General features: G+C 45.3%; 1 protein-coding gene across 4 annotated transcripts; it reads right to left on the bottom strand.

Annotated features, from left to right (window-relative positions):
- Positions 1-1185: 1185 nt before the first annotated feature.
- ORAI2 (ORAI calcium release-activated calcium modulator 2) lies at positions 1186-21956 on the bottom strand. Of its 4 annotated transcripts, XM_039508528.1 has the most exons (4): positions 21877-21956; positions 16968-17208; positions 7751-7897; positions 1186-1594 (listed from the first exon to the last, which is right to left on the bottom strand). In XM_039508528.1, the coding sequence occupies exons 2-4, from the start codon at positions 17193-17195 to the stop codon at positions 1304-1306; spliced, it is 666 nt and encodes a 221-aa protein (XP_039364462.1). In that variant the 5' UTR covers positions 17196-17208; positions 21877-21956; the 3' UTR covers positions 1186-1303. The 4 variants fall into 4 exon arrangements, with proteins under 4 accessions (XP_039364462.1, XP_039364459.1, XP_039364461.1 ...); XM_039508525.1 differs by lacking the exon at positions 1186-1594 and having other exon boundaries at positions 5718-7897; XM_039508527.1 differs by lacking the exon at positions 1186-1594 and having other exon boundaries at positions 5718-7897; positions 21873-21939.
- Between the last annotated feature and the right edge of the window lie 3104 nt (positions 21957-25060).

Genomic DNA, 25060 nt, shown 5'->3' on the forward strand with positions numbered 1-25060 from the left:
TGGCTGTTAGCCGAGATGGTCAGGGATGCAACCCTCAATGTCTCTAAGCCTCTGATTGCCAGAAGCTGGAAATGGATGACAGGGGATGGATTGCTCGATAATTGCCCTGTTCTATTCATACACTCTGAAGCATCTGGCATTTTCTGCACCTGCACTTTTCACCTTTTCCTTGCAGCAAAATGCTCCATTGACACATTTACAGTCCCAGCACCAGCTGATGTCCCTGTCTGGGCCCTACGCTATCTGGGAGAATTTAAGTGATGTTGAAGAGGGAGGGAGTTTCAATAGGCTTTACTAAAATCTTAGCAGATGTTCCATGAGCACACTCAGATGTGATTTTTTCCTTAATCGGTTTTTCAATGTCTCATCTCTTTCCTCCTCAAAACAAAGGCACACATCCTCTGAGGATTTATGTCCCGGCCAAGTTTCAGACTCCAACCATTTTTTTTTGTAGCCATGTTCAAAAATAGTTTGGTTAGAAACCCCACATGTGCATGATACAGTGCACTGGGCCACTTTTTAAAATTAAAACCACAATTTTTCTTTTTACCCTGCTTTCAGTAAGACACCACTAAGTGGATTTTGCAAATCTTTCCAAAAAGTCCCCATCAGAGAGCGCCAAAGTACATTTTATCATATCTTAACCTGCTTAGCAATCCTAACTGTGTCACGTACTTGCAAAAAAACAATTGAGGAGATGAAGACAAAGTCCATTGTACCTTTAAGAGCTTTTCCCTATTATGATCCCCAAATCTTTGGTCTGGACTACTCAGCTTTGGCCTTAGACTTATTATTTCTTATTATATAGAGTAAACTTCATTTCCCTAAGATCGATCCAGATTCTTGAAATCTGCTTGCATTGTTTCCCCCTCCTATCTGGAGACAGCAACTATTTAAATGTGCATATTCTTATATCCAACTCATGACTTTGAAGTGAAAAGTCTCAAGCTACCACCCAGATGTATAATACCTTACAAGGAACTTCTGTCCAGCAGGCAAGATGCCATTTATAAACAGTTATTTCATGGTTTTGGTCAACTTTCTATCCAATACATTATTTACCTCTTGTCACAGTGTGAACTGGGCCTTTAAAAAGATCTGAAGCCCCAGCTCTCTCTTGCCCATGCCTGGTTCCCTCCAAAATCAGGTGACTGCAGGCTATCGCAAGGTCTGTTTGGAAGAAGCAGGATTTAAGTGAGTATGCTGAACCACTCTGCAGCACGTGATCAAACCCTCCTATGCAGTCTCCAAAAGCAGCCAGGGATGAATGGAAAATGTCCTACAATGGCTCAGGTCTTTCCTCTCAGACTGAACCCAATGGATTGTCAGGAACAACTGCTTCCAGCCCCCTCATACCAAGCGTCCCACCAGGCTTAGCTCTTTTCCCATTCCTTTCAATGCGTGTGAAGCTTTTGGGAGAGCTAGTGAGATAGCATAGGCTGAAGTACCAACAGGACATGGATGACACCGAGCTGTACATCTTCCTTCCATCAACTGAAAACCAGCCTCCAAGCTTTCGGATTGCCTTTCTGACATCGGCATCAGGAAAAAGAGCAGCTGGCTGAACTTGAATCTGGATAAGGCTGAAGGAATGCTAGCAAGAGGAGGAAAGTAGAGGCATTACAATCCCATCTATCAAATTGCCAGACATCTAGGCTGGACTATTGCAATTCTCTGGATCTAGTAAGGAAGACCCCATTCCCAGAGGAAACTCTGCATAGAAAGAGATCTTGAAGTTATTGTGGATAATTCTCTGAAAACATCCATTCAATGTGCAGCAGCAGTCAAAAAAGTTAACAGAACATTGGGAATCATTAAGAAAGGGATAGATAAGAAGACAGAAAATATATTGCCTCTATATAAATCCATGGTATGCCCACATCTTGATATGACCGCCCCCCCATCTCAAAAAAGATATATTGGAATTGGATAAGGTTCAGAAAAGGGCAACAAAAATGATTAGGGATATGGAATAGCTTCCATATGAGGAGATATTAAAAAGACTGGTACTGTTCAGCTTGGAAAAGAGACGATGAAGGGGGGATATGATAGAGGTCTATAAAATAATGAGTAGTGTGGAGAAAGTGAATAAGGAAGTGTTATTTACTCCTTCTTGTAACACAAGAACTAGAGGTCTCCAAATGAAGTTAATAGACAGGAGGCTTAAAACAAACAAAAAGTATTTCTTCACACAACGCACAATCAACTTGTGGAACTCTTTGCCAGAAGATGTTGTGAATGCCAAGTATATACCAGGATTCAAAAAAAGAACTAGATAAATTCATGGAGGATAGGTCCATCAATGGCTATTAGCCAGGATGGGCAGGGATGGTGTCCCTAGCCTCTGTTTGCCAGAAGCTGGGAATGGGCGACAGGGGATGGATCATTTGTTCTGTTCATTCTCTCTGAAGCACCTGGCACTGGCCACTGTCGGAAGACAGAATACTGGACTAGATGGACCTTTGGTCTGACCCAGTATGGCTCTTCTCATGTTCTTACCCCAACACACTGCTTTCTGCACTGGCTTCCCAAAGAAGACAGTCCAGTTCAAAGTCACAGTCCTGATTTTCAAAATCCTACAGAGAACTGGTCCCAAACCCCTGAGACCACATATCTCCCTCTGTGACAAGGACCTCCCAGCCACTGTGTTTTTATGGGAAAATGTTACTGTCGACCAACAGATGTAGGTTTGTAACTATGGGAGACAGAGTCTGGACTAAAAATATGGAACTCACTTCCAGAAGAAATCAGAACAGCCACTAACCTCAATGTATTCAGAGCCAAGTATAAAACCCATCTCTTCCCTAGACTTTCCTACAATAGTGCCCTTGTTCTCAAATTCATTCTTTTCAGAAATACTCTAAGCCTGATACTTGGTGGCAGTGAGAGAGAGAGATCACTGTCACCTTTTTAAGTAATAAGAGGTGCCCCGACACTATGAACAGGAGGGGCCTTATAAGTACCTAGACAGGTAGCTTCCTTCCCTCAGCAGAGGAGACAGACAGACCTGATAAGAGCAGCAGCTGGTTGGGAAGGCTCACCGGGGACAGCTTGGGCCAGGGCCTGCATGGTTCCCTGCTAAAAGGGAGCCAAGGAAGGAACTGCCTGAGAAGACTCAGAAGACGACCCGGGGAAGAGCAGTCATCAGGGGTCTGCAGCGAAACCACTGGCTCCCTGCGGCAAAGAATCAGGAACAGAGGCCATGAGGGGCTCAGTAGAAGACTGCAGGAAGAAGCCAGGGAGAAAGCCTGAACAGAGCTAGATTTAAGCAGAATGTGGCCCTGGGAATCATGAAGCAAGCAGTTGGGAATTGAAGACAAATTGTCGCTCTACAGTATAGGGAGGTCCCGGGGTGAAATCTGGAATAGAGGGACTAGAGGCAGTGGGGAAAAATGCAACAAACAGAAGACAACAACTGGTAAATTTAGACAATTGAGAATGTAATGGAAGGAAACAGGACAGGCACTTACAAGCTTCACTACTGGAAATCCTGTTCATGCGAAGACAAACAGCAGCTGCTGGAATTTTTGGCATAGTGGCTCAGACACGCACAGCTGGCCAAGCCAGGGCTCAACTCCATGAAGCCTTCGCAAAAGTCTAATTAAAACAAGCTCATACTGCTTCAGACATTGCTTGGGAAACGGCTGAGTTTCACCATGCTGCCAAACACCCGTTTTTGGATCAACTACAATTTCTGTAGCTGTGGCTGACACCATATGCAACCTTTAAGGAACACGCATCAGCGAGTCTGTATGTGAGAGCGATGAGGATAAAGACACATTAGAGGAAGACGAAGAGGCACAGGAGAAAGAGAAAAGGAACCACTACACTTGGGGCAGGAGCTGGAGAGGAGCCATAGCAAGAAGCTGATGAGAGGGTCCAGGAATGCCTAGCTGTCCCAGACCCCTGCAGCCAAGCAGTAAAAGGACTATTGATGCAAGGAGAAGGATTAATGCCCACACACACACACACACACAGGGCAGGGCAGTGGCCTAAATCTTGCTCGTTGTTGTTTTGACTTTATTTGCCATGGCCGAGGACAATTTGATTTGGCTGGAGGGCCAAATCATCGTACTGGCCTGCAGGAGACAGCCTTTAGTGCAGGGGTTCTCAACCTTTTGATTCTGAGGCCTCCCACTCCCAACATGCTATAAAACTCCATGGCCCACTTGTGCCACAACAACTGTTTTTCTGCATATAAAAGGCAGGACCAGCATGAGGAGGTAGCAAGCAGGGCAACTACCTGGGGCCCCATGAAGCTAAGTTACTCAGCCTTCAGCTTCAGCCCCGGGTGACTGGGCTCGGGGTTTTGGGGCTTCAGCTTCTGCCCTGGGCCCCAGCAAGTCTAATGCTGGCCCTGCTTGGCAGCCCTCCTCAAACCTGCTTGCGGCCCCCCAGGGGGCCCCAGACTCCTGGTTGAGAACCACTGCTCTAGTGGACAAAGTTAGGCACAGCCTGAGGCCTGGTCTACACCAAAAACTTAAGTCAACCTAGCTACTTCATTTAGGGTTGTGAACAATTTCATGCCACTACATTTGAAACTCTGATTTTCATTACTGTGATCCTGATCTGCTTTTGACATGTCAATACTAATTTTTACTGTGGTGAGATGAGAAAAGGGGGTGAGGTGGGACAGAATTCAACCCTAATGTCCTAGCCAACCTCCAAATCAGGTAATTATACTCTACCCACCTAAACTATCCTAGCAATTTCAACTGCAATCAGTATTAAAGTTCCATCCTAAAACTTGCATAGTGTACCTGTGCAATGTCAAATAGAGGCTACATTTCAATAACGGATGAAGAGATTATCGTTTGACATTCAAAACACATTGGGGGTCCTTAGGATAGAGGTGCTACATATAAGGAAGTGCATTAGCATTTGGTATGGAAGCTCACTGAAATTACATTCAGGAGCTTTAGTAGGAATTTTAAAACTACCCCTTACAGGAATAAAGGTCCTTATCTTGTGTATTTGGAAAGTAGTAGGTAGCCCTGTGTAGGGTGACCAGATGTCCTGATTTTATAGGGACAGTCCCCATATTTGGGGCTTTTTCTTATATAGGCTCCTATTACCCCCCACCCCCTGTCCCGATTTTTCACACTTGCTGTCTGGTCACCCTAGTCTTGTGTAAACATGGCCCATGTTGATGAGGATAAGAATAATGGATGAAAAAACAGACAAGTGCTAAGCTGCTTGCCCAGGAATGACTGAATTAAAATGAAAAAAAGGATTGGAGTTGGCTTACCAGGAACTTGTCAGAGAGAGATATTTAAAGATACATTCTCATCTTTCTGCTTTCATTATTTCACACACACTCCATGCTGGGAATCTGATACTTCGTACACTGACATATTTCCTAAATGCCACTGGTTAAAGGGAGGGGATTAAATAGAACAGGGGTCGGCAACCTTTCAGAAGTGGTGTGCCGAGTCTTCATTCATTCCCTCTGATTTAAGGTTTCGCGTGCCAGTAATACATTTTAATGTTCTAAGAAGGTCTCTTTCTACAAGTCTATAATATATAACTAAACTATTGTTGTATGTAAAGTAAATAAGGTTTTAAAAATGTTTAAGAAGCTTCATTTAAAATGCAGAGCCCCCTGGACCAGTGGCCAGGACCCGGGCACTGTGAGTGCCACTGAAAATCAGCTCGAGTGCCGCCTTCGGCACCCGTGCCATAGGTTGCCTACCCCTGAAATAGAACATTACAAACTTCTTCAATTATTTTAGAAATATTCAAGAACTGGCAGAAATTGTAAAACTATTATAGAATGCAAGGGAGTAGGGCCTGAAATTAGCACTGGCAGCAGCCTGCAGGTTACTGAGCGTGATGAGACAGGACAGGACCATTTTGCTTAAATATTTTGACATATTTCTGTAGCTGAAATACGTGTTACTTTTCCTTTAAAAACTAAAATCATTCTACTTATTGCAGAAGAATATTTTGACTCCCCGTGAAGTAGTTGTAATTAGTTGTGACTTTATTAATACTTTCACCAGAAAGATGCTACAGCGCTTTACAAGTTTCACTCACTAAGCTATATAAGCACAAACAAGAATCACTTCCTCCACTGCTGAAATACAGCCAACAAGTGAAATGTGATAGTACTTTAACTGCATGCTGCTTTCCCTTTGGAATGGCTGGTTGCAGCTCACCCCAAACTCAAAAACGCAGCTTCATGTGCCATAAGGCATATGTGTTTGAGAAAATGCAAGATGCTTTCTTCCCTAAGGAGTAAGAATGCTGAACGCTCTCAGGCACAACTAGCACAAAGAACAAGGGAGCAGCACGGGATCTGGACTCCGAGCCCTCTGTGGCAAACCAAGCCAGCAAAACACATGACTCATTCTGGTATATACAAAGCAAATGAAGAAACCATACTGCTGAAATCTGTCACTGTCTTATGTGCTATCTTTCCTCAACCGTTTAAATCAGCTTTTCTAGTCCTTCGAAATTCTATGCGAGGTCTTTTTAAATTCCCAGTTAGTTTCCTGCTTTAACAATGTCTTTGTTGTTAAAATAAAAATACCTGTAAGCCTTCCCTGGACACACAAACTTTCATTATCAGTAACATTAGAAGACCTGGGCATGCATTCATTGTAAAAGAAAGGACACTACTGAAGCAGGCAAAAACAGAGCTTCCCAGCCTCCTGCCAGTCTGAAATTCTCTCCCCCCTGTTCTAAAGGAGGGTTAGGCACTAGCAAGAGTGGATAGCAAAAGGAGGACATATGTACTAAGACTGCTGATTTCTAACCTCTTGCATCATTCTAGTGACCTGTTTCTGTAATACCCATTTTATAATAAAGGTAACAAACACCCATGTTCTGCAGTGTGTTCAGAATGTCCTCAGATTTGTAGTAGATAGCACTACTTATCACCTCAACCCTGGAAACAGTCATTGTCAGTTTGCTGCTGCACAGCCAGCAAGGGAGCTCAGACACTTAAAAATAACCCAAACAAACAGGTCCTACAAAAACAGTGGCTTTTTTTGAAGTGTCAAGTAGTTTCACTCTTGGCAAAAGAAAGTTGCACTGTTAAAATATAACAGTTTGGAAACCACTCTCCAGAACATAATGTTAAAGTAGGTAAAGTTTTGGTTTTTAACTGTATGGCAGTATCAACTTAGGTACACAATTGTGCAGGACTAGAAATAGGCCCGAGACCCCATTAGTTTGGAAAAGCACTAGAACCCATTGCCCTATAAATCAGGCAATTTGCATTTTAGATTGTTAGACCCCCAAATAATCCATCATTGGTTTGGTTTGGGTTGCTCCTGTTAGCAAAATGTTTATTTTGCTCTTAGCCTGAGCAAAATGATTTGCTTTGAAACAGATCCCTGTTTCTCTGTCACACTACCTGCAACCCTCTGTCATGTCCATCTAATTGCACTTTCAGTTTGTGAAGCTCTTCAATCTCCCGGTTATGTCGCTCCGTTTTGTGCCGCACCAGAGAACGGTAGAAGTGAATGGTGAAGACAACAAAAATCAGACCCACTGGGACCATGATGATGGTGGAGACCAGAGCTGCTTGCCAGCCCACATGGCCGCTGGGCTTTTGAACGATGGAAGTCTCGTTTTTCATAATGGAGTCCACAGGCAGAAATTTTATCCAGCACAGAAGCACCACCTCAGCGAGGAAAAGGAGGATTCCCAAGACTGTGGAGAAACCCCAGGCCAGCTCTATGTAGACATGCATGCGTTCGTGTGGGGATTCGCTGATGGAGTTTAGGTTGTGTATGTTACTCACCGCTTCCACGTTAGGTAGTATACAGGTGCTGATGAGAAGGGCGAAGAGATGAACTGCTACCAGCACTGTTGTGCAGGCACTGAACGCAATCAGCAGCATTTGGGGGTACTGATACTGCATCTCTAGTTGCACCTCCACCATGGCAACCTGGGAGGGGAGGAGGGGGCAAAAAAAAAAACAGATGGTCAGTTGCTAGAATTCCCATATTTCACTTTTCAAGGCTCCAGTTCAGGAAAGCATCATTATTCAGACTGCTTAAAACACATGCTTAAGTGCTTTCCTGAACTGGGGCCTAAATGGATCTTTCCTTTTTTTCTGAAGATGCATGAACAGTCTGTATCTTTCCCTTTCTCGGGGCTGACACACAAAGTTACATCCGAGCCTACAGGAAATTATTTCAACATTGCAGGGTTTTGGTTTTTTTAAGCAAACTCTCCCTTAAACTGTGACCCATATGAACAGCATCAAACGAAAGGCTCAAAAGGGGAATTTATTAGGCAGCAAGGGTAACTTTGCACAGATAACAGCGCAGCCAACCATGCAGTTCATGACACAGCTTCAGTTTGCATCATTAGTCATCACATGATGGGAAACACTGACTTCTGGTGTAAAAAGGGTTAAGTCAGAAAAGTTGTAATTCTGGTCATTGGATAGGTGATACATAGTTTAACTATTCCTTGGTTAAATGGGTGCCTCCTATTATTTTAAATCTTCATGTCACCACAAATATAGCCAGATAAAGGAACTTATTTCCATCCAGAGTATCTTTCTCAGTTTCCAATAACTACTGAATATTCAAAAGGAATGGATGATAGCTGTGTTATGCATGCTTAGTAACTCCATAGAAAAGTGCACTTTTGTTTCCAATGTACTCGACAGAAATTAGCTTCACAGCTAATTAGCTCATTTTATAAAGTGTATTTGATCATTTTGCCCATACGCTGTTGAGTTTTATCACTTCATTAAGTTAAGCTCCATGTAAAAAATAGAAGCATGCAGGGGTGGCTCTAGCTATTTCGCCGCCCCAAGCATGGCGGCACGCCGCAGGGGGCGCTCTGCCAGTCGCTGGTCCCACAGCTCCGGTGGACCTGCCGCAGGCGTGCCTGCGAATGCTCCACCGGAGCCGCGGGACCAGCGGACTCTCCACAGGCACGTCTGCGGGAGGTCCACTGGAGCCGCCTGCCGCCCTCCCAGCGACCGGCACAGCGCCCCCCGCGGCATGCTGCCCCAAGCATGCGCTTGGCGTGCTGGGGCCTGGAGCCGCCCCTGGAAGCATGTTCAACAGAGCAGGTGATTGGGTGTCAGGACTCAAATGCCAGTCCACCTCTACTACTGGCTTGCTGGGTGAATTTGGGCAAGTCACTCATCCTCTCTGTGACTCAATTTCTCCATTTATAACAAGAAAAATACTAAGCATAACTATATCCCAGGTTTGCTGTGAAATTTAATCTTTGTAAAGCACTCAGAAAATCCAGAGTTAAGAGAACCTATGTAAGTGCAATGCCCCTGTATAACAGTAGTAGTCAGATACTATATGTCTCCGCTAGTCAGCCTCCAGCATATTGTTCAAATTTGTTTGCAGCTGTATTTATTGATTTTACACTGATTAACAAAGCGTGTCAGTAAGCAAAGCAATAAAAATAAATGTGTTGGGTCATACTCTCCCCAATCTTGTATTCCAGTGAGGCCCCATCACCCATGTCTGTTAATAAAAGAGGATCAAACAGGGATGGTTTTTGGACACCAGCACCAGATCAGTCCCTGTCAGGACCTCAGTATGTTTACAGGAGCTCAGTGGAGGCAGAATGAATAGCTTGACCATAGCGCTGGGTGAATGGATTTCATTGGGCCAAGTGTCCCCACTTTTACAAAAATTCCATTTGGTCTTGAATAGCTCTTCCAGGTTCTACACAATACCTCAATTTGCTTATTGTGGGGTACGTCCTATTAGCAAGACCCTTTAAAATGCATTGGGAGTCAAGAGATACAATCCTGTTTCCACTCATGTTAATGGAAGCTCTGCAATTAATTTCAGCGGAACAGGACTAGGGCCTAGGCTAGGGTGACTGCCCTTTCTACCTACCATCTACTCTGAAACCACCAGCAGATTGATTAGAAGCTTGCAGGAAAGTCACATTAGCAAATACATACACAGCATACCAGTGTACACAGGTGACATTGTTATTTTTAATTTAGCTGAACAAAACCTGTTCCTACAGTGACTGAAATTGTGAATCTCCATGTTCTTGGACTTAGAACAAATTGGAGAGAGTCCAGAGGGGATCAACAAGGTTAGAAGGTTTATAAAACATGACTTATGAGGAAAAACCTGGGCACATTTAGTCCTGGCAAGACGATGACTTAGTGGGGACCTGCTAACAGTCTTTAAATATGTTATGGGCTGTTATAAAAAGGATGGTGATCAATTGTTCTCCATGGTCACTGAAGATAAGACAAATCATCAGGTTAATGTGCAACCAGGAAGAGAGAGGTTAAATATTAGGAGAAGCTTTGTAACTACAAGGATAGTTAAGCACTGAAACAGGTTACCAAGGTAGGTTGTTGAATCCCAGTTACCGGAGGTTTTTAAGAACTGGTTAGACCAGTGATACTCAGACCTCAGTGGTTCAGGAGCCACATTAGCGATCAACGTTACCCAAAAGAGCCACAGCAAATAAGTTAGTGCTGCATGAGACACATTAAACAGCCACTTGCAGCTCACAAGCCACAGTCTGAGTATCACTGGGTTAGACAAACTCCTGTCAAGGGATGGTCTAGATATAGTTGGAAGTGTCTCAGCATGGGGGAGCTAGACAAGATGACCTTTCCACGTCCCTTTAGTCTTACATGTCTATGATCCTATGATTCTCATTTCAGTAAATACATCTCAAGTATTTTGGATACTCCTGAAATATTGTATCTTTTCACTAGTGTTTACAAACAGTTTTCCAGGGCTCTTCATTTGCTCTAAAAATGAGCTCTCTTCATATGTTGACAGGATTAATGAATGTGTTAGCTTTGCCATCCATTAGAAGCATAAATCTTTTAATCAAAATGTATGTTTTGTTGTTTGAAATATGCTTGCAGACGTTCTCCCCCTGTAATTCTCTCTGTGTTGATTCAGGGAGGGACCCATAAGTCCTCAAATATTTGAGTTCCAAAGTGAAAAAGGACTCTCCTTCTCCACTTTGCTGTTCTACAATGCTGCATGTCAACCACACCATATTAGACTGGAAAAATTATACAGTTGTTTGAGGGAGGGTACCAGACCCAAAGGACATATACAGTGTTCAACATATTGGACAGGAATTTTACCTATAATAAAAAGCCTTAAATCCTACATAATCAGCCTGGCTTGTCAAAATATCAATTTCCACTTGCAGTTGCTACCCTTTGTGCGGACAACAGTTTCCAGTTGATTGGGTGCTCCCTCTCACGCTACCGTTACCCAAGGCTGGCCTTAGTGGTGTGAACCGATGAATCTTTCAGATATCACAGAGTCATCAGTCTATTTCACAGGTAAGCAACAACAGTCCAGAGGAAGCTGGACGACGGGAGGTGGAAGAAAAGGAGGAAGAGGTTTTATTTAGCCCAAACAAGAATTGAAGAAACGCAGTGTCCTCTTAGCACTTTTCCCCTCAAAGGCTGTCATGTTGCTCTCCAGCCAAGATCAGAGAAGAAGGACAAGCTAATATGCTATTAGTCCTGGTAACTGTTTCAGTACATGTAATTCAGCATAGGGTCAGCCTGGTAAAGTTTTCCATATTAGTCATTTAGTCAAGTTTATTTTTATACCTAGAGTTTATTTTCATCTCTCTCTGTAAAATAAAATATTTTACTGGAAAATTTAGGCAGCTCGAAGTTAGTCTTGGAATCATTAATTCAAGCAGTCACTGGTGGACATCTTTGGAGAGAGAGAATAAACTCTGACCTTGAGGGAGGCAGGCACAGGATCTGACCGTTTAAACACAAGAGTCAGGGCAGAAAGGAGATTGCAGTTTCCTTCTTCAAATAGTGACATAGAATGACTGGCAAGGACCATTGGGAGCGCATAGCCTCCGGGTTCCTAAACTGCAGGTGTCATTTGGTTCTCAATATTTAACATAGTGTTACATCAAACACTACATTGTCTCACCATGACCTCAGGGCCCTATACTCCCTTAACTTGCCCCTGGAAATGTAGCTAGAGATACCTAGAGTTTGATCCCCCAATATGCTGAGCAATTTGCCCGACACAGCAAAGAACTTAAGCATGTGCTTAATTATAAGCTTGTGAGTTGCAGCACTGAAATCAATGGGACGACTCATGCATTTAAAGCTAAGCAGGCACTTAAGTTTTTTGCTGGGCAAGGCAAAGGGCTCAGGGCCCTTGCAGGATTGAGCTCTTCATTTGTTTCTCCATTATCACATTATTTAGTTCAATATACTCCCTGGCTTCTCCATAGCACGATTACAGAGAATCCTCTCATCTTCAGAAATGGGGCTAGGACTGATGCTGTGAGGCAAGATGTTGATGGTAACTCTGAACACAAATATGTTACTGTCAGGCACATGGTTGGGCAGCCTCTGCAAATAGTCAGGCCAGTGGATCTACTGGGGGGAAAAAAACCTGGACAAATCTCAGAGCAATCTGACAACAAGCCAAGGAGGCTGATTGCAGAAGCAGCTGTTATCTCAGCCAGGAAAATGATGAAGGGGATTTCTGAAGATCTTTCTTCTTAAAGTGAATTTAGTGCTTCTGAGAAGTGCTAGACTGAGAGCATGGGTACTGGAGGCCCTCTGTTTGCAGTGGTCACAGGCCAGGTGCAGTGACACTGCAGACCTTCCGCACCTGCCCTGACAACATGCCTCAAACTAGACCCAAAGGGAATACACCTACAGGAAAAAGAGGAGCTCTGTCTTCCAGACCTATTGTGTCTTTGGCCTCTCTGCTAAAACGGCCAATAAGAGCACCAATTAGTGATGATTAGTGTGATGGGATGCCTGCCCAATAGGAATGGGACCCAGATCAGCAGCCTGTTTCACATAGATCATTAAAGAGCTATCAGCTGTAACAATTTTCAGCCACTACTGATCTGTGTTGAATTGGAAGCAGCAGCCGAGTGGTGAAAAGATCTGAATCCGCATCCTATACTACATGACTTTGGACTTATTTAAATATACATAAGACTTTGGAATACATTTTACTTCCTTCAATAGACAGATTGTCGTCTCTCTTAGGACAGAGTACACAGCCTGCTTAATAAGTATTTGCCTACCAAATTACTGCAGCAGAAATAAATTGGCTGCAAGTGATACCATGGTCATTAACTGGGATGCCCAATTCTATCAGTTGGAGAAAAATTAGTAACAAACTTGCATAAATTAAAGGAATCCCTATATTCTGAAAGTTCGGTTTATGAAGAAAACATATTGCAAGTAAAGTAATACCCAAGACCAGAGATCCCACTTCTTTGAATGTAAACATACGCCATTTTGGTCTATTTTCTTTCCATGTTTTTTAAAAATATACCCAAACCATCAGTGCTCCCTGGAGTCAGCTCTGAAGTTCTCACAACAGTTGCACTGAAAAAAAAATCTAACAGGAGCAAGAATCCTTCTGAGACAGATCCAATAGCATGAAGTGAAGTGGATAATTTTAGCAGAGACATCTAAATACCTTGTGAACATGCCATAAATAGAAGTCAGATGGTTTATACTGTATATTTGCTGAGAACTTTCCATTGCTGTTTGTGTTCAGGGAGTTGAGAAGTAGTGTTTTGTTTTTAAAATGACCACTGTGATTTCCGATCCTGCAAACAGATCTATGTGGGTCGACCCTGAGCCAAGGAGCAGTTCTGTGGACTTCAGTGACACTCCACAGGGCCATAGGAGGTCTGTTTGCCTAGAACAGGTTGCAGAACACATTATAGCTAGGATAATGACACTGTTCTTCCTTTTAGTAGTATTTAGCATAATTGTTGTATGTCTTTAGAGACAGAATTCTGTAGTAAGAAGATTTTACCTATAGATTCTAATAGTGCCTAAGAGCCAAATTCTCGTAAGGAAAACAGAAAGGGGAATAAACTCTGGCAAGTCACATGCAAAAGTACAACCAAGCCAAGTAAAATGTATTTTAAAATAAAATAAGGCAGGCTATGAAAGAATTTGAAGGGCAACTAGGTAAAGACACACAAAGTAACAGTGAAAAAAATTAAATACATCAGAAGGAGGAAGCCTGCCAAGCCATCAGTTGGGCACTGGATGATGGAGGTGCTAAAGGAGCACTGAAGGAAGACACGACCATTGCAGAGACGCTAAATTAATTCTTCGCATCAGTTTTCACTACAGCAGATGTGTGGGAGATCCCCACACCTGAGCCAGTCCTTCAAAGTGACAAATCTGAGATGCTATCCCAGACTGAGGTGTCAGCAAAGGAGGTTTTGGAACAAACTGACAAATTAGTCACCAGGACCAGATGGTATTCACTCAAGTATTCATCTAAAAAAATATGTATTAGAATTGGAAAAAATACAAAGAAGGGCAACAAAAATGATTAGAGGTATGGAACAGCTTCCATACGCAGAGAGATTAAAAAGATTGGGACTGTTCATCCTACAAAAGAGACAACTGAGAAGGGCTATGATAGACATCTATAAAATCATGAATGGTGTGGAGAACGGACTAGAGAAGCAGGAGTGCTGGAACAATTTTTATAGTGGAGGTGCTGAAAGCAGAAACCACATATTTGGTTGTTATTACTACTTCAAGACAAGGGGTGCTACCGCAACCCCAACACCCCTAGTTACAGCACCCCTGTAGAAAAGTGTAATTTACCCCTTCACATAACAAGAACTAGGTGTCACCCAATGAAATTAATCGGCAGCAGCTTTAAAACAAATAAAAGGAAGTACTTCTTCACACAATGCACAGTCAACCAGTGGAACTCATTGCCAGGGGACATTATGAAGTCCAAAAGTATAGCTGGGTTCAAAAAAGAATTAGATAAGTTCAAGCTATTAGCCAAGAGGGTCAGGGATGCAACTCCATGCTCTGGGTGTCTCTAAATCTCTGACTGAGATGCTGGGGACAACAGGTGCTGGCTCACTCAATATATTGCCCTGTCAGTTCATTCCCTCTGAAGCATCTGGTACCGGCCACTGTCGGAAGACAGGATACTGGGCTAGACTCAGTATGGCCATTCTTATGTTCTACTAACCAACTTATTAACTATTGATTTTTACACTCAGAGCCGTCTCTTGGGTAGGGCAAATCGGGTCAACCGCTCTGGGCCCCTCACTTTGGGGGGGCCCTGCGGGCCAGTGCAATTAGCCGGCTCAGTCAGTCCTGGAAGACATAGGCCTGGGAACTAGGAGTGAGGGGGGTGGTGCAGCACCCCCGGGCTCATGGCTGCCACACCGCGTGACCAGGGCTCCGAGGCCACCCCATGTGACCAGGGCTTTGCGAGTCCCCCACCCCGACCGGAGCCCTGAGCCGCCCTGGCACTATGGCCAACAATAGCCCCACAGTAGGCGCCGGCAACCGCCAGCAGCAGCAGGTGATTCAGCACCAGGCTGGATCCGTCCCAGCCACCGATGCAGCGTGGGGCCCCAAAGCCGGCAGGGGCTGATTTGTCCCAGGCCCCGCACTACCCTAGGGAAGGCCTTGGCTACACTGCAGACTTCTGCCAGCATCTCTCCGTCAGTAAGGGAACACACCTCTTCACACATGACTGACAGAGCTATGCTGTCAGAAGTTCTTAGCACAAACACAACTACACCCGCAAAACTCTGCTTTTTGCAGTGCAGCTTGTTTCGCTCACGGGAGTGTTTTTTCTATACAGGTACAAGTACAGTTTTGCCAGTATAACCTGTGTCCACATTAGAAGCGCTTGGCTGGTGTAGTATACTGCTATTCCTATACTGGCAGAGCACTCCTACCGTAGACATGACCTAACATCAAGAAAGCTGCTATTCTGGAGGATCTAACAAAAATACGTTGGATCAGTAAACTGCAACTTTTTCCGGTTAGAAGTTTCCATCTGCTACTTCAGAATACAAAAGAAGTTACAACCTGACATATAGAAGAACCCCAATTTTAGGAACACCAATCTCATGAACAATCAACTATACGAATCATTTTTCCTGACCTGGTAAGGGTTGGGAGGAAATAAAAATAAAATAAACGCACACACATAGCAAAAGTGATGTCAATGAAGAACAAGTTGACATCCCTTCATATTCTGATGCCTTCAGCGCATTGGAAATTGCTTTGCGGTGGTTTGAAGGACCAGAAGGAAGTGATCCAGTGCACCATACTGCAACTTATGTACAACTTATCTATTGTAATTTTGAGATGTTCAGTTTATGAACTTTCATTTTATGAACTCCTCAATCCCCATGCAGTCTGTCAAACAGGAGGTTCTACTGTGCATTACTATATTTTGTGAATACACACATATATACTATATCCAAAAAGAAAAAAATAATCAGCAGGGAACCACAAAAAGGCAAAAGGAAATATAACCCCTACTCCTTCCCCCCACCACCCCCAGAAAAATCCCCTGCAACTCAGAGAAAAATTGCCAGTGTTTAAAAAAAACAAAATCCTACAAGCAAACCAAAAATTTTCTATGGATCTTGCTTCTCTCTCTCTTCACTCCTGAAATCCCTTCATGCCCCCCTCACTCACACAACACACCTCTTTACATGGACATATGAAATGGACAAGCCCTCAGGAACCAACAAAGCCCTAATACCAGGTCTGCATTTTCTTGAGCAGTGTTTATTCCTCCGCCTCCTCAGTACCACACATATCTGCTGTGCATGCATAGGGATAGGAGTTTCAATTCCATCCACCAATGAGTGAGATCCAGAGGTTAGATAACGGGGAGGTTCATCACTCCATAATCTTATGCAAGTGTTCTGTTTATGCCAAAGACTCTTGCTGGCTGCCAGTTAGCGACAGGTCAGCTGATACTTTAGGGTGGGGGTTTGGGGACTCCCTGAGACTATTTCTAGGCAGCTGATATCACAACACTGCAAGAAGTGTCTTGAGAAAGTTGCCCTCTATGTTAAAACTTTTCAACAGCAGACAGACAAAAATGCACACGCTCGGATTCCTTACCACCTAATAAGGAAATGGAATGTCCTCCTCTATGTACAGAAAACAACCCCTATTAATAGGGGAAGGTTTTACACAACTCAACATTCACAATCCAGCAACTAGAAACACATACCATAGCAAATCCAGAGAGCAAAGCAGACGTTCTGCTGGAAGCTTTGAGCTTGGCTCGGCTCAGGTACAGTTTTCTCCATGCGAGGGCCTGAACAGAGTGATGATTTGAAGTGACCAATTCCAGATAGCTACGCCGGACCCAGTCCCGATAATCCATGCCCTTTGTGCCAGGTTCAGAGCCGCAAGCAGGAGTGGCAGGATCCGCCGGGACATTTAACTCGGAACTCATGATGAAAGCAATGCTAGAGAAATAAAATATTTGCATGTTCAGGATAGCAACAACAGAAAGAACATGAATGAACCATTGAACAGGAGAGGGCAATCCCAGAGACTAATTTATTAGCCAGATTTGTATAAAATGTATGGATAGGAATTCAGTAAAAAGCTACATTAAAAAGAAATTACCCTCAGGAGGTAGATGTAAACTAGATTGCATGACACACAGAGCCCTAATTTCTACTCCCTGCTCATCTGTAACTGCTGTGAATGCCCATGGGAGTTACAAGGGGAAAGACAACATAAGTAAAACTGTGAACTACTTTCAGCATGAGTTCAGGATGGGCTGGTGACAGCTGAACTTTGTATCTCTAGGTTGCTGCCAGTTTGCATTTCAACTTTAAACCATTGCTTAATTCTGCCCCCCCCCCGCCCCCGTTTCTTTTAAGATGGTTGCCCTTATTTTTTCCATCTAAATCTGGCTTGTTCTTTTTACTTTGTTTCCAAAGTGACACAGTTTAATTCCATGCTGCATCATGGGTGTGTCTCAAAAGCTTCTTATTAAAGCACTGCTGTAATATCAGCTACTGTATTCAGTGTGTCCATTTTAATTATTTTCTAAATTGAAGCATTTTCAATTAAATCACCCTGAAAGGATGGCAATTTCCTGCAGTATCCTTGAAAAACCTTATTGAATTAAATTTAAGTAACTTTTGAGTTCATTGTATCAAAGGCAAATTTTATGTATTAATGTGGGCTGGGATTGTATGTAGTAACATTAGGGGGGGAAGATGGGATTTGAACCTGGGAAGTTCTATGAACTTCAGAGGACTATTTTGAACAATGGGCCAGAAAAAATGGACTTTTGGACAAACAGTGTCAAATGGTTTGCCTGGGGAATCTTTAGGGGGAGGCAAATGCAAATTCCCACCTTCAGTTTTGCAAAAGTCCAGCCTTTTGAAGCTACATGCTGAAGGGGGGACCACTGTCTACTGATTAGCTGTTCTGGAGTCACATGGTCAAAGGCCCAAGCTGTATAAAGGAAAGACTAACCTATTCTGAGCTAAGGCTGATATGAACTTCTAATCACAGAAAATCCCTTGTGTGGTTTTCGAAGGACTGACTCCTACCAAAGTCCTTGTTGGAATTTGGGGAGGGGAAGGGGTTGTAGGCTCTGGTGTGTGAGCTTATTAGCATGTGTGTAGGTTCTTTTGTTGTTTTAATATGTTTTCACTGTAATGCCTACACCTTAAGAATAAATGTGCTTGCTTACAAAGAGCTGTGTGGTAACATAACTGCTGGCAGTTAAGCTGATCATAAGCCCTCGAAGAGAAAGTAAAGTAGAGATGCGGGTCTGTTTAGAAAGTCTGGTTTGCTGAGAATACCACAATGTAGGCAAAAGCCCAGGTACATGGTAAAGGGAAGTGGGTCTCTACTCAAGAGAGGTAACAAGGGGGAGTTGGAAGCCTAAAAGTGGGTGTCATTGCTGGACCATAGAGGGGAAATACAGCTGCCCTGAACTGTAACAATCACATCATGGATCACAATTCATTTTACAATTCCTCCCGCCACCTGAGATTGCAAAAATACGAAAGGAGCTGAATGACATATAGTGTACAGCAGTTGAACTGGCTGACACCTTGAAAGGGACAGCTGTGGATTTCCTAACCCACTCACCCCATTCCATGCTTATCAGCCAATATTTGTGCCCAATATTTGTGCTTCTTTATTTCCATCAGCCTCTCTTAGTGAAGGAAAAGTTGTGACTCTTAAGGGGAAATCAGGTTTTACTTCTCAACTATGTAGTTTCATAAATATTCAAATATCATCAGATTCAACCAACTGTATGAAAAGCAAGTTAAATCAGCAAGACTATTTCAAGTGACCACATACAACACTGGCCCGGACCCAAACATCACCTTCATTAATACTATGAGTTAACCTTATTGTTATTTAAAAGGCAACCTCTTGGATTATGATCACAGTGTTACTCATGGACATATAGTAGAATTTAACTGAGCAGGGTTTGTGAACTCTGACACAAGTTTGAAACTCATATCCTAATGAGGAGGTTTCAGACAAACAACAGAGACCTTGATTCTGCAATCAATCCTTGTACCAACAAGACTGCCACTGACCTCAATGAGAGTAACACACAGGAGCTACTGCAGAACTGGACCACATCAGCATTTTAACGCTATGAATATTTATACGTATCTAGAAGGAACACACATGACGTGGTACTAATTCATCTCAGCACCACACTTCAAGGTCAAAAGCACCTTGCCTTTAGTTTGGCACAAGTTACTTTTTATTCACACCCATGCAGTACAAATGGAGACTACAAACATAACTAATAAACCAGTATTTTCCCCAGGGTTTCAAGCAGTGTTGGAAGTAAATGTCACTCAAGTGCCAACAATATGTAGAAACTGTCTTCGTTCCATACACTATTTTAAAATGGATGCTACTTCTACATGGCATGGTGAACCAGGAATAGAGTAGGTTGCTCTGCCAAACAAGGGAAAGTTGCTTACCAGCAATTTCTACTATTTTGCAGATACAATGACCGAGGATTCTCACTCTTGAGTCTTGTGCTCTGCAAATTCTTTCAGATTTTGGCCCTCTGACATGGTGATAGTTAGAGTGCAAGACCCTCCTCCTGGTCAGCTTGCACCAGCAGCTACAGCCTCCGCCCTCGGAGTATTGCTACTCAGCTCCTGAACTGTGCGGGAAGCAAGACCTCCCAATTTATTTCCATTCAGAAATCAGAAAAAATGTCTATAAAAACATTCCAAGGCACGCGACAATAAAAACCAGACCAAAACGACACCACCTCAGAAACATCCCTGCAAACAAAGGAGAAGGAGACTCCACATGATAAGTGAGACTCCAGCATGGTATTTTCAAAAGCAGATTCACAGGTGAATAATCTTCTCTTTTCAAAAAATACCATTAGTACAGGACCGTGACTCTCTGAGTGCAAGTAGCTGGACAAATCACCCAAAATGAATGTGAACAACACTGCAACAAGCAAAGGCAAATCCCAGATAAGCAACAAAAAAGTTGGTGGGAGCACCTTTTCTGACTGCAGAGGGAAATGACTGGATGGTTCTGAGGACTGAGATAGGAGACCCAGAAGGAGATTCCAGTATGGATGGTGTCTGCACAGTAATCACTAGCCGGGCATCTGAGTAGAGAGGCAGAGTTATTCTAGGAATCCTGGTCCCGCCTGTGTCATATTGCAAGGCGGGAGACCACCAGCCGTTGCCTCCCGCAGAATGGAAAAGAAATGAAAGTTAGGGCAGATGTGGACGAGCACTATTATCTAAGTCAGCGCCGTAGTAGTGTTCTCCAAAGTCTATTCACCAGCACTATGTCATGTTTTGGACCAAGTGACAAGACAGCCACAATTCCATACGGAGACTCTTCCAGTCTAATAGTCCCGGGGTTCTCAACCTTTTTCTTTCTGAGGCCCCTCTCAACAGGATATAAAAGCTCCACGGCCTACCTGTACCACAACTGTTTTTTCTGCATATAAAACCAAGGGCCAGCGTTAGGGAGCAGCAAACAAGGCAACTGCCTGGGGCTCCACACCACCAGGGACCCCCATGAAGCTACATCGCTCAGGTTTCAACTTCAACCCCGGATGATAGGGCTCTGGGCTTCGGGCCCATGCAGTGGGGCTTCAGCTTTCTGTCTGGACCCCAGCCAGCCTAATGCTGGTCCTGCTTGGAGGCCCACCTGAAGCCTGCTCGTGGCCCCACAGGGGGCCCCAGACCCCTGGTTGAGAACCACTGTAATAGTCATATTGGGCCAAGGGAGAGAGAGTAGGTGAGGTAATATCTTTTACTGGACCAACAGACATTACCTCACCTACCTTGTCTCTTTCATATCCTGGAACCAACACGTCCAAACAAACCTGCAAAGTAACCGGGCCACATTCATTCCTGGGGTAGCTTTACTGACTTCAGTGGAGTTACCACGGAGATGCATTTCTCCCCACTACATTTCACGCCAGTAGAACCTATGGAAGCTTTTTGCCAGTGCCAGTTAATATTGTTTCCGACCTCACTCTGTCCCATATTAGCCCTCAGTGCAGCAAATATCGCGGGGCAAGGCTGTGCCTTGCCGTAGAGCTCAGCTGCCTACAAGACAATTTTAAATGAACGCCCAGGGACTTCTGCAGTCAGGTAAGGAGGAGACCACTCCGGCCGACAGGTGCGTTGCCTTCTCGCATCTGCCCCCGTGCTTTGCCTGCTCATTTGCTGGATGCATCCCAGCCGTGTCACCAGGGATTCCAGGACCCTTGCCTGGCCTCGGGACCCCCCTGGGGCGCGCCTGCACAGTGGCACTAGGGGTGCTGGGAGGGGGGGGTTCCATCACACACAGGGTCGCAGTTTGGACCAGTGGCTCTCAGCAGCACCCCGCTGTGCACCCTGCCCCAGCCCCCTGGTGCCATGGCCTGGCCTGGCCTAGCCCCCCCCCATGGCCCTGGGACCCTCACGTGGCTACAGCCACAAGTCACAGGCCAAGCCCCTGTGACAAGCTGCCGCGGGGGGGGGGGGTCTCGGACGTCTGCCCCCTCCTTAGCCCGGGGCACGAGCCACAGCATCCCGGGCACTGAGCCCCCCCACCGCACCCCCGGGGGCCCACGAGCCTCCCTCCCCCCGGCATCCCCGGCACTCACGCACCGCGGCGGGGCCAGACAGTGCCCGGGCGGCTCCGCTCAGCCCCGCCGACTGCGCTGGAGCCGCCACCGCCTCCGCCGCTGCCAAGGCAACGCCGGACACCCCCCCCGGCACGTGACTCGGGGAGTCCTGCACCACGTGACCGGAGCAGCCCCGCTCCAGACGGGGAGGGGGCGAGATGGGCGGGGCCTGCGGCTCATCCCCATGGGGATGGCGGGGGGGGGGGGAAGGAATCAGAGGCTCAACCCAGTGGGGGCGGGGGCAGGGGTCTCCTCTCTGCAGGGGGACAGGGGCAATCTGGGGCTCACCCCCATAGAGGGGACAGGGGCAATCTGGGGTCGGGTCTCTGGGCTGGGACAGGGGAAGTGTGGGGCTCACCCCACTGGGGAGGGGCAGGAGTCTGGGTAGGAGTGGATGGGGTCTCCCCTCCCCTGCAGTGCTGGCCCTGGGAGCCACAGCAGCCACACAGCCTGGGGTACCTCTCTGCTAGGGGATTGTGTAACACCTGCGGCTCCCAGAGCCAGGATGGGGACTGCAGGGCCGGCCCTGTTCATCCCCAGTCTCCAGGGAAATCCCAACAGGTGGGCAAATCGCCCCAATTCTGCAATGGGCAGACACCCTCCCCCCCGGGCCCAGCACCCTGCAGGCATAGCCCCGTGACTGCACAGCACTACAGGGGTGAGAATGGAGTGACCCCACACTACCAGGAGCTGCGTCTGCCAGGCCCATACCATGTGTGGTTTACAAGGATCAGATGGAGGAGTGCACTTGCCTGCTGCAGTGTCCTGCTATATACAAAGCATAGATAGAGCCAATGACCCAGGAGCAACCAAGCAGATAATCATGTTTACAGGGCCTACAATCTTTGGAGGCTTTTTTGAAGATCAAAAGACACAAATCCGTTGCATCAAAATTTCATCACAAGCCCATTCGGACGTAATTGCTATTCTTTGCACCGAGGCCAGGAGGGACTCAACAGGATGGAAAGAACTACCCCATTGGTTTATTGGAGAATAAATAATTATGCACCCCAGCAATCATCCGTTTACCTTACAAAACATCCCTGTTTGTCCCACTGAGCTGAACTCAGAAAGGCAGAGACCTCCTCTTCTGAGCTGCAGCTACCTCTGGGCTGCAGCACAGGAAAGTATCCCTTTGTGCATTAGAAACAAAGCCAGAGCCCAGCACCCTGGGCTGCACCTGCTCTCTATAGACTCCGCGGGAAATCATGGAGGAGCCCATCGCAAGAGGGAGCAGGGATGGGGACTGCGTTGCAGGGAAGAGGCCGTAGTAAGTTCTTTACTTGAAAAGGAGATGCAGGAAGATGCAGATTCCATACCAGATGTTACCAGGACAAAGCAACACAATGGGGCAGCTGGACCCCCAAAGTCATCCCATCTTTCAGAAGTCAGTTTTCTTTGGGGGGGGGGGAGGGAGAGAGAGAAAACACAGCAAAAGCCAATTAAAGGGACAGAACCAGCACCAATCCAAATAACTCCTAGCCCTACAATAGTATAAATATATATTTACTTTTCACCATTTAGGTTGTTCAATTTTTGCATTCATTCAAGGTGAGATGCTGTTACTCAGTTTTACCACTGTAGCTTTTATTTTACCAATCCTCATTTGGAACTGCATTGGACTTGAAATCCAGAGACCTAGGTTTCTGCTACTGATTTCTCAAGGGACCCAGAACAAGCCACTTCCCCTGCTGTACTTCAGTTTTCCTTTCTATATGAGGATAATGATACTAATTTTCCTTTATATCACCACAGCATACTGTGGTCTTGGTATTCAGGGGGCAGACATACTGCATAGATACATACTGTACAATGTCTGCAGTCTGGAAGAGTTGAAAAACATATACCTAAAGTAGCTTATACAGTTCTTTGCAGGATTTCTTGCAACCTAGGCCAAACATGGCCTGAACTGGCACACACATTCAGCCCTCCCAGAGACTGCCAGCGAGGGAGACAGCAGGACACATTTCACCTTCAGTGGTGCAACATAAGTCCTTTGATGAGTTTCACATACAAGGTTAATGTTCTTGGAAGGAGGTAGTGTGTGTGTGTGTGTGTGCGCACACAATTCACTACAGGTCGTTAGGGAGTCATAAGGCGACAGAACCAGGCAGCATAGCTTGAATGCAGTTGGACTCTAATGTAGTGGGATAGACAAGTCCATCTTCACCATTCAGACAAGAGTCCTCAGGTGACACACATGCCTCTAATTAATGAAAAACCCCATTCATTTCATTCAGCCCAGCAACCTGACAGCTCGGAAGAGAAGCTATGCCTCAGGGTACTTTATTCGTGAGGCTCATACTCCTCCCCTCCCTTTTCCCCCCATACAGGTTGGGAAACAGCCTATGTTTTACCTGTCACCTACAAATCATCCTCGTGTGCAAAGTTTGCCCACCCTCCTGCCTGCCTGGAGCAAGCGGAGGGCACAGCCCTCCTAACTCGTGGCTGTACCAAGATCCCTGGGGAAACGCCACTGACCGTAGTGTGTTAACATGTGGTGTACCTCCTTCCAGCACACTAAACACCTCAACAACTATGTGGGTGAAAGCAATTACTATGCTCTCGCATGAGCTCACAGGAAAAGGAAAAAAGATAAACACACCCTGTCGCCTGTGGGTGAAAAACCTTTCAGTCCTCATCCACAAGGGAAATCTGCACAACACCTTCAAAGGACGAGCCTGGGAATTTAAATAACTTTGCTAGACACTAAAAATCATGGACGGAATAGGGACACTGGAATTGTGGCTCACCACAACAGCCACTCTGCCCCTCTCCCAGCTGCCTTTTTCCCCTTCTCCCACTTCCTTCCTTTCTCCCGCATGACTGGTGCTGACAGGCCACTTCACCTTGAAATATACATTAACCACTTATGCTAAACAATCTGTTCCACCTTGTATTTAGCTGGGACACTCTGAGTACATTTCCCAGAGCTGAAGAAGAGCTCTGTGTAAGCGCAAAAGCTTGTCTCTCTCTCTCACCACCAGAAGTTGGCCCAATAAAAGATATTACCTCACCCACCTTGTCTCACTGATCATGGAATCATTCAGTCTCTTCAGTCCTACTCCCCGCATTGGGAGTGGGCTAGAGACAGCATACAAAGCATACAGCTTGCTTTGAAGCCCCACCTTCTGCAGCGATGAGCTCCCAAGAGAGCACAACGCAGC

Source organism: Mauremys reevesii, linkage group 20 (assembly GCF_016161935.1).
Source record: "Mauremys reevesii isolate NIE-2019 linkage group 20, ASM1616193v1, whole genome shotgun sequence".
Lineage (NCBI taxonomy): Eukaryota > Metazoa > Chordata > Testudines > Geoemydidae > Mauremys > Mauremys reevesii.